The sequence below is a fragment of the Chaetura pelagica genome, unplaced genomic scaffold (genome assembly GCF_000747805.2).
Source record: "Chaetura pelagica isolate M959 unplaced genomic scaffold, ChaPel_1.0 scaffold49, whole genome shotgun sequence".
Lineage (NCBI taxonomy): Eukaryota > Metazoa > Chordata > Aves > Apodiformes > Apodidae > Chaetura > Chaetura pelagica.
The window spans coordinates 350,710-360,783 of record NW_009970715.1 but is presented as its reverse complement, the minus strand read 5'-3'; the positions used below and the strand labels follow the sequence as shown (position 1 = coordinate 360,783).

Here is a 10,074-nt window from a genome sequence, read left to right as displayed (position 1 = left end):
CGACCCCCCCACCCCCGGCCCTGGGAGGGGGGAGAGGCTCAGAGCGTGACCCCCCGTTCCTCTAACTCGGTGTTTTGATCCCTGTCCTGAGGAGGAGGCACCCTCGGGGTGTGTGTGTGTGCTGGAGGAGGCTGAGGCTTCCCCAGGCTCTGCTCTTCCTCTGACCTTGCACCGTGTGTTCACCCTGTACTGCTCTTCCCTGTCCTCTTCCCTCTGGTCTGGAAAGGTGCACAAATGCCTTTCATCTCTTCCCTGACTATTGGTAGTGGGAATATACCCAGTTTCTCTGAGTGCTTGGGGGTGCTGACTTGTTTCCTTCTGGTTTCCATACTGAAAAGCAGCACAGACACTTCTAATCCTCCTGGGGTTTGTTGACCTGAAGGAGAAGATCCCTTCCAGTTCTCCTTTTCTGCCTGCCCTTGATCCCTGTGCATGAAGGAGTCGCTGCAGCTGGGCCCCTCCTGACATCTGTCAGCTGGTGGGAGAGGCTGGTGTCAGACAAACACCTCCTTTCAACAGTGTCTTAACATTGTAGGCTTTGCTCCTAGAAGATGCTGATGACTGGTTGGTTTCTTCTTGCAGGAAAAGACTGTCCCCATCCCTGAAAAACTGAATGAGTGGGCACCACGACCTCCCCCAGAGTTTGTTAGAGATGTGATGGGTAAAGATTTTATCTTCAGATAACTCCACATTACACTCGGCTGCAATAAACTTAGAAAAGTGTTTTAACTGTTGTTTTTCTGCTGTTGCTCGTTTCACTGGAGAAAAGAGGTATGAAATGTGCTTCCAGAGTTGCTTCTCCAAGTTTTTATTTGATTCTTGGGTTCACTTTCCTGCTTCTTGGCAGAATGCAAAGCCAGCAATGCCTGTGGCCCTCCAGCACATCTACTGCGTGCAGTGACATAAGCTGCTGCTGCTCTGGTGATGACAAGTAATTGATGATTAGTAAATCTGTCCTTTGCACAGATCTGAGAGTGCTCTGGAAACTTATTATTGTCATAAGTCCCTCTTGTGATTGCTGTGAGTCTGAATCCCAGGGAGTGAGAAGCAGCAGAAGTGGCTGTAGGTGGTCAGGTAGAGGATGGGCAGCTGGGTGAGGAACCTGGCCCAGCTGTTCTGCTTACACTTTTACCTGCATAGATCACATGTAATAGTTGTGGCCCAAATTTCATCTGCATGTAGAAGTTCTGTCTTTGGGACCTTGTTAATGATCCTTTCCAGAGGCTGAGCTCTTATTTCAGTGTGATTGATCTTGGACTAAAGGCTTTTATACACTTCTGAATAAGCTGGTTATTGTGATTCCCTCATGGCCTCTTCAAATAGCTTTGCTGTGTGCTTGAGTTGAATTGTCTTGTTTTCCTGGGAGCACCTGACATGCTGGGGTTCTTTTGATAACAAGAGCACCCCTAATTCAGTCCCAGCTGTTGTGTTTTAATTATTAGATGTTTTCTTTGAGACATATATTATTGGTGTGCTTTGTGTGGAGAAAATGGCTTGGGAGACAGAGGAGGAGACTGGAGAGTGATGTTGGAAGCTCCTGTGAGACTTCCAACACGCAGACTGATGCCAGGAAGCTACAGAGAGCTACAGAGAGTTAATTTATGAGGAAACAGTCAAAATCTGTCAGTGGGATCTGGCTTGCATGGGAAACTATAACATGATGGGCTTTATCACCTCACAGGTCACCTTTATGTTTTGTATGAGATGCTGAAAATGAGCGAAGAGCAGCCTCAGTAGGGTGTTTTAGTTTATCTGTGCCTCAAAGAGAGTGGGGTGTGCATTTGATCTCTAGTTGTTTTAGGGCCTCAGTGTCCAGCTTAAGATTGGATTCTCTGGAGGAGACTAACTGCCCTGTAGAAGCTGCAATGAGCCAGAAGTGACAGGTTTGCAGCTCACTTGGGCTTTTTGTGAGGGATTCGAGCTAATCTAAATTGGTGACACCTGCGTGTTGTCAATAGATTGTAATTTTACAGTGCCCTTCCATCTGTCTTGTCCCTCAGCATCCAACTGTAGTCATTTATGAGCATCCATTGTGTGTTCTTTTCTAGTGCAATAACTGTTCTTTACTGCAGGTTCCAGTGCTGGAGCTGGGAGTGGGGAGTTCCACGTGTACCGACATCTTCGGCGGCGGGAGTACCAGAGGCAGGACTTCATGGATGCCATGGCTGAGAAGGTCAGCAGGACTCTAATTTCCTCCCCTTCCAACTAGTTGGTCCCCATCTTTATTTTATTTTGAAGTCATGTACAAATAATTCTGTTCTGACCCACCCCTCATCAGAGGAAAACTGACATGTGGTATCTTTGTTGGTATCAAAATGTGGTGCTTTGTGTCATGACGTGCTCTGTTTTCTCTGTTCACCGGGGTCCTGTCACACAGTGAGACCACACAGGAATGTGTGTGTTCTCAGGTTGGTTTGAAAATGCTTTAAAAATGAGATCCCTCTTAGCACTGTCTTGCACAGAGTCTGTATCTTTTTTAATTCTTGGTCAAATAGAGTAGCCCCTCTTTCGGAGAGTGTTGTTATCCTCTCTTGGCCAAGATGAGTCCTTTGATCCATGCATTACTGTTTGTGTCTCTAATGATTCCATGGTTTTTCTGAAACTTTCTTTGAAGCCCAACCTTCCTAATCTTTTTTGAGGAGGATTCCTCCCTCTAAAGGCTTCAATGTTTCAGGTTGAAAACACTCTGTAGAGATGTCATCCCCAGCAAACGTGGCTTTTGTATAAAGAACAGACAAAATCTGGCAAAGCTCCCTTCTGTATTTTGCTAAAAGACTTCTCCCTAGAAGGACATGACTTTTAAAAGGAGTATTTTAATTTAGTTTGTGACCGAAATATGGCATCTCATCAATTACAGCAAAGACTAGATGAGGAATTCCAGAAGAAACTGGAGAGGAATAAGATGATTGCAGAAGAACAAACAGCAAAACGCAGAAGGAAGCGGTAAGGGCAGATTGTTCCCAGGAGGCTTGACATGGCAGCCCTCATGCCCTGTGCCTCATCTGGAGCTGCATGCTGTGGGTAAATGCTGTCATTCTGTGCCTGTATCTATCAGCTGAGCAGTCTGGCTGCAGGAGTTCATTTTGCTAATGTCACTGTTTGGTTTCTAAGGGTAGCTGTGAACTCAGCAGGCTTTGCTGGCACTTCCTGTGCCATCGCCAGCACGAGCAGCTTGGGCTAGTTGAGCAGCTTCTGCTGACACTCTGGTGGTGACTGCAACGTGCCTGACTGCCTATTTGCTGTGACAGTGTCAGGAAATATGAGTGTACATCTGGCTTAAATAAATATTGGAAGCAGCTGCCACGGAGCAGCTTAAGTGCAAAAATGGGGAGCTGCTTAATAGGTATGTGTATGGATTTGGCCTAGCAGAGTGCAGTGAAGCCTGGTGCTGCCCTCCATATGTTTTCTGTGACTAGTTCAGCCCAACCCCTGAGTACTGAAAAGGCCACTGATGGGTGCAGTATTGTTATAATCAGTAGCTGCTTCTACCTGCCTCATTACAATATCTGGCAGGTGAAATCTGGCATGTTAGATGTAAGAATTAAAATGTAAGAATTTAAATTCTCCAGTCTGTGCCCACCATGCCTTGCAGACCTAGCAGGGTGTCAGGGCTGGGCTCTTTCAGAGGGCCTGGCCCTCAGCAGCCTCTCTCTTGCTTCCTTGGGAATGAGGGTTGTACATCCTGCAGCCAAGAGCTGCAAGTCACGCTGCAAAGTGACTCACTGGCATATTAACACAGAAGTGCACAACACAAACACTGTTGCCATTTCTCTTTAACTGAGTGTGGTCCAACAGATGGCCAGCAAGTGGGATCTGGCCTGCTGCCTTTTCCTGGCTGAGATGGAGAACAACTGCTCTGACAGCAGATGCTGCCCCAAGCACTCAAACACCTCCTTGTCCCCCTTCTGTAGCCTGATGGTGTAGGCACCCAGCAGCTTTGCCCTGTAGAAGCCCCTCTGTCTTCCCTCACAACCCTCTCTCTTCTGTCCTGACCTAACAGCTACAGTACTTGGCTGTTTCAAGATAATTCATTGATGGTCTTGAGAGAGGAACATGAAGCCTGGGTTTCTTTGCCCTGTATCTGCCTGGTGACCTTTCCTAAGCAAACAGAACAGGGTCCTATGAACTGAAATTCCCTCTTCCTCCTAATGTTGCTCCTGGGGCCCAACATACTAATGAAGTACAGCCAAAGATTAAGATTAAAGCATATTGATTTTTTTTTTTTCTCTCAATGTTCAGTTCCAGCCACCTGGGTTTTTGCACCATTTTCTCTTTGTTTATTAGGCTGGGTGACTAAAATGTAGAGGCAGTTTCATTTTGGTTCCTTCCATGTCCTTGCACATTCTTGCACGTCACATAATTTTGGTTGCAGTGACATCATGGAATGCTTGTGGTTTTTTTTAAACTAATCCATTAGACTAAAAACAACATGGAGAAGTTTCTGTTGATCATGTATCTAAGTTTGTTGTCACTGAATTTTCAGTTGAGGCCAAATTTGAACTGAATTTCTTTTCTGAAGTCTGCTTTTCCAAGGTGTCTGTAACATCTCCTTTATCAGTGAATGTGCAGAACTTTATGTTTGTTTTGAAAAAGAGTCCTTTTTTTGCTTTGCTTTATAGCCAGAAATTAAAAGAGAAGAAGCTGCAAGCTAAGAAAAACAAACTTGAACAAAAGAAGCAGGAAAAAGGTCAGTGAAATTTAGTTTTCTTAAGACTTAGTTCTCTTCTGTAATTGAAGCCTAGAAAGGTTTGTTCCACCCCCTGCCCTGGGCATTCTGAATACATGGATAGGAAGACTGAGCCCTAAGGGTGTTATTTTAGTTAATGTTTGAAGAGTCCTCTTTGACAGCCATCTATGTTGAGATCTAATCTTACTATTAACTTGACATCTTCTAATAAAGGCAGTATTGTCAAAGGCTGTTCTTTTTTAAAATGTATTTTGAACATGTATGGGAAAACAGGTGGGGAAAAATGCACAGCTTGGGACAGCAAGAAACTGAGTCAGGGTTGTGTGTGTTAAGAAACTGAGCCACCTTGGTGCCATCTGTTCCACATGACTTATTTCATGTAGAAATAAAAGTGGAAAACCTGACTGCCTCTTGTTCTGCAGCCTTGAAACTTCATGTTCAGCAATGCCAGGGTAGCTGTTTGCTCAGACTTGTGAATACTCCTTGCTTCCTTTCAGTGGGTGTATTTTAGCTTACTCTTTCAAATAGTTGACCTTTGTGGGGTAGCACACCAAGTCTGCAGGAATTCTTAAAGTGACAACAGTTCCTGATAATTCTGTTAGAACAGTGGCTTGTCTGACAGTTCCACCTTATTTCTGCTTTGCTTTTCAGAACTGGATCAGTTTCAGCTGAACCATTGCCAGCCTCCTGTGTAAACATGGGAGGACAAATTAATCATTAGGCTAATTTTACTTGTGACAGCAAGTGAATGTAGCAGAGCGGATTTTTTTTTGGTGTTTTGTTTTGGTTCTGGTGTTTTTCAAAGCTCTACCCCTTTATGAATTGTGACTGGGAGGAGAATTTGAATATGAGTCAACATACTTCTATTCCTTTTGAGTGAACAAAACAATACCCATCCCTGCAGGGAGTGGCTGGGAGAGAGGGGAGCTGGGTCAGGCACTGGCACTGTGGTATGGGACTGCCAGGTACCACTTGTTGGGCTGGAGGGGTTTTCTTTGGCACAGATCACCTTCTGGAAGCCAGAATCCAAACTCCCCTGTGTCTAGAACAGTTCACAGCTCTTTAGAGTTGGTGGTTCTCTATTTAAAAGAATAATGACAATTTTTTAAAAATGGAGATGGGTACACAACCTGGAATCTGATGCAGAGGTGATAACAGCTTTTGGAATGTCTGCATCATTTCTATTGCTTTGTACCTTTCTGGAAGACTTCAGTGCCAGGCAGAAAACAGCTTGAGAGGGGTTTTTTTTTCTGATCTAATCCTTAGCTCTCTTTAATTCTTAATAAAAGCAAAATATTTAGTATGTTATACCTGGAACAGGTTGCCCAGGGAAGTTGTAGGTGCCCCATCCCTAGAAGTGTTCAAGGCCAGGTTGGATGAGGCTCTGAGCAAGGTTGAGATCTGAGAGTTTTTCCAAATTAATTGAAGTGCATTTGCTGAATGGGACAGGCAAGGATTCCTCTTCCTTTTTTGAAGAAATGAACAAAACCTCTGAGTTGCCCTCTTTCACCTTTATTGTAGTAAAAAATATTCAGAATAAAGATCAGCTGTTCAAGTTGCATTATTATCCAGACCCCTAGTAAAAAATGGAAAGTACAGAACTTGGCCACGCGGTGGCATCAGCCACTAATCCCAGAGCCTCCCTGTAGCTGCTGGGAGCAGGAGCTGCTGTGTGACTTGCCCCGAGAAACTGTAAAAGCAGCAGAGAACAGAAGAGTGGCCCTTAGATTCAGGTCCCACTTCATGCCATACTTAATTTTCATTACCCATCCTTTGATTTCCAGCAGGTGTTTTCTGGGCTTTCAGCAGGTTTCCTGAGGCTCCTGTGACCCTCCTTCATCTCACCCATATCTTAACAAGTTCCTGTGCTTTGCAGTGTGCCAGTCTGTAAAAGTTCATGGCAGGTTGTGAAGTTTCTGTCAACGTGGATAGGTGGGGAAATATCCCGAGTCTTGCCAGTGGCTTCCTGGTGCCTGCATTCTTTGGCAGAACTCTGGGGTACTTGAAAGTCCATGTTGACATGCAGAGGTGAGATTGGGAATGAAATTATCTGTCTCTTCTTTTTGACTCCCTCTGTAACTGGAAGAGGGGAGATTTAAGTGAGACATTAGGAAGAAATTCTTCCTTGTGAGAGTGGTGAGACACTGGAACAGGTTTCCCAGAGAAGCTGTGGCTGCCCCATCCCTGGCAGTGTTGAAGGGCAGGTTGGATGGGGGTTGGAGCAACCTGGTCTGGTGGGAGGTGTCCCTGCCCATGCAGGGGGGTTGGAACTAGATGATCTTTAAGGTCGCTTCCAACCCAAACCAGTCTGTGATTCTATGTTTGAAATAATGTTCCAGAGGCAGTGGAGTTGTTTAACAATGGACTTGGCACAGGGGTAATGTTGGAGGTGATGGAGTAATTCTCCAAGGGAAAATTGGATGTTCTGAACACCACATCACCCAGTAGGATGAATATAACCTGATAGGTTTCCTTGGTGTCTGGGCTTATTTGTTGTGAGATATTTAACAAGGAAGACACATGGGAACGTGCTACCCATCTGTACTGATTAGTGTGACCTAATACACATTTCCCTAGCACCTGAGACTGTTTTGTTGTGGAATTACTTCCCAAGGCAGGCAGATGGGAACATGTCACCCACTGGTACTGTTTGTGTTTTTAGAACCTGATCAGTCTCAAGAACAAGCCAGCAGCGAGGAGGATGAAGAGGATAGCAAAGAGGAGGAAGAGAAGGAAGATGATGCTGAAGAGCCAAGTTTTGTGATGGGAAGAGGATGAGGCCTTTCAGGGATAGCTGGAAACACTGTTCATTGCTTTACATGCAGGAGCATGAAAATCTTTCATCTCAGCCAAGCAGAACCCATTGGCCTACATTGTATCTGCTTAATGGTGAATGACCTGCAGGCCAGAGAGAGAATGATAGAGAAAAGCCAAATAAGATATTTTTCTTCTTAACTGCTTGTATAACTGCTGTGCAGTCTGCTCTAAGTTTGCTCTAAAGAGTCAGCCATAAGTCTCTGTGACCCTAGAGTTCTTTCTGACATGGCCCAGAGTGTTTTTCTGTCTGAAAGCTAAAACATATCCATTACCTTTTAAGGAAAATGTGACTGTGAGGGCTACATGTTCTGTTAATGTTGAAGCTGGTAGCATTGGGATACATGAATTGAAGGGAAGAGTTTAACCCAAAGTAGAGAAGTGGTCTGTAGCCAGGCTCTTCTGCACTGTGAGTGTTCTGAATTTGGGGTTTTGTATGGGGTCATCTCTAACCCAAAGAAACCAGTTTATGTTCTAGACAAGTTCTACAGATTTTTAAGCAGGATCCCTTTTTTATTGCTCAAACTTTCCCTATTCATTTTCTTCCATGTTTTTTTTTAAATGAATAAAGGGGATGTGTTGGATTGTTTTGTCCTTTTTTTTTAAGAGGATTTTGGTAAAAATAGATGCTTGCAGTGTTGCAGGGAGGCATGAAAAGACCAAGTAATGTGATGCATGTGAAAATACAGAAGAAGGTGTTACCTGCACTTCATTTACTTCTTGCTTGTGGATTGGAACTGTCTTTTCCAAAAGATTATGTCTGTAAAGCCTCAAAATCCTGTGGCAGAAAAGCTTGTGTTCAGCTTCATGTCATGCCACCTGCCTTGCTCTCTGCTTTGAACTTCAGGTTCCCTGGTAGAAATCATAACATCCCTGTATATATTTATTTATTGGTGTTTAAATGAAAAGCAAATGCAGTGGTGGTTTTGTTTGTAACTTAGGTTGTTGTCTTTCCAGTGTATCTTGAATTAGAAGTGCCTGCTCTCTTTCAGACACTCTCATCCCAGGGCCTCAGCATCCAGAATGTGGTGCTACTTCTTATGCCTTTGTTAATGCCAAATTATTTCAAGCAAAAACAATAAAGAGGGAGACTCTCTTTTTGCATTTAGCCTTTGCTGAACAGTGCTGTGGGAAATCCTACATTGTGTCTGAGCTGGCTTTATATGATGGCTTCTCACAGGTACCCAGGCAGCAGGGAAGCAGATGTGATCAAGTGCAAGTGATGTTTGTGTTTGATTCTCCTGTACCTACCCAAAAACTTCAGAGCTGGAGAATTTCTCAGCTGAAAAGCCCATATCCCCACCACCCCCTGGCTTAGAGATCTGTGTGGAATTCTTTTCTGCTCCATCTCCACAGAGGCAGGAGCTTCAGAGTAGGTTGTGTTGGTGTTTTGTTCTGTAGTGCTTAAGATGCAGAATGGATGTTCTGCAGCTATTGGTGTTTTCCCTGTGGAGGGATGAGTTGGGAGAACTTCTTCCCTTGAAGCCCCCCTTAGGGCAGGTGAACCTTTTTGATGGGTCTGTGTCATGGGATGGGCCATAAACATGTTGTGATGTTTCTTTGCTCGTGTGGACAGAGAAGTGAGTCTCACAAAGACTGTTCTGCCTTTGAGCTGGGCAGCCTTCTCAGCTGGGTAAATAACTGTAGAGCAGATGTTGCTGCCCTTCTCAGCTGTGAGGAAGATGGACTTGAGTTTGTCTTGATGAATTCAACTGAGGTTGTGCAGCCTCATCCTGCCTCCTTGAGATGCCATCAGCACCTGTGCTGAATTGTTCACACCCTCCATTTTCTAGGAATGCTGAGTTTGTTGGAGAAATCCTTGAAAAGGAAGGGGAATCTGTTGCTGAAGGTGATGTCTGCCTTAGGTCTGCCTTGCTGGGGTGGCTTGAACGTGGCAGTAGGAGCTGGATTGGTAGGTGTTGCCATGACTGCTGAAAAATACACTGTGTTGTGGTTGTTCCTGTCAGCTCCACATCTTCCAACACAAAGAGTGAGCCTCTGAAGGGGAGTTTCTTCCTTCAGACAAAATTCAAGTACTCTGTGACCTCAAAAACAAGGAAAACATGCTTGTGGAGTAAGAAGAGGGAAGTGCTCCCACGCGTAGTGAACTGGGGAACAATTCTACAGTTGCTTCCTATTCTAAACGTGGCACTGAAAAAGCTGGAATAACCTAAAGGCTTTAACCTGCTTGTGTTACAATTCCTGCTCTGGATTCCTTTCTGGAGGAGTCCCTCTCCTTTCTCTGATGGAGCCTCATCTCCAGGGGCTCAGGTTTTTGCTGATGTCCCGTTTATAGGTTGTTTGTGCACGTGTGGGACCCCAGGGACAGCAGGTTAGTGTTTGTGACTGCAGAGGTGAAAAGAGGTGTGTTTGTCTCCTCGGTACGTTTTTAGGAATCGTTTTCCTTTGTCTTTTCCTTCCCCCAGGCAGAAGGGGGAAGATGGGATTCCCCCCCTGTGATCCGGCTGACCCCTTGTGCTGCCTTTCAGCATTTCCCCGGGCAGGAATTCCCTCCCCTCTCCCTTCAGGCTGCCCCTCTCCTTGCTCCTGGATGGGTTTTTCAGGATTTCCTG

At 44.9% G+C, this 10,074-nt stretch overlaps 1 protein-coding gene across 1 annotated transcript in view; it reads left to right on the top strand.

Annotated features, from left to right (window-relative positions):
- Window positions 1–8,087, top strand: part of PRKRIP1 (PRKR interacting protein 1 (IL11 inducible)) — a 13,863-nt gene extending 5,776 nt beyond the window's left edge. The window contains exons 2-6 of the mRNA XM_010006048.1: window positions 583–661; window positions 2,073–2,173; window positions 2,858–2,943; window positions 4,620–4,687; window positions 7,350–8,087. Coding sequence (XP_010004350.1) covers window positions 583–661; window positions 2,073–2,173; window positions 2,858–2,943; window positions 4,620–4,687; window positions 7,350–7,465 — 450 coding nt within the window. The 3' untranslated portion in view covers window positions 7,466–8,087. The remainder of the gene's footprint in view (window positions 1–582; window positions 662–2,072; window positions 2,174–2,857; window positions 2,944–4,619; window positions 4,688–7,349) is intronic.
- The last annotated feature ends 1,987 nt before the right edge of the window (window positions 8,088–10,074 follow it).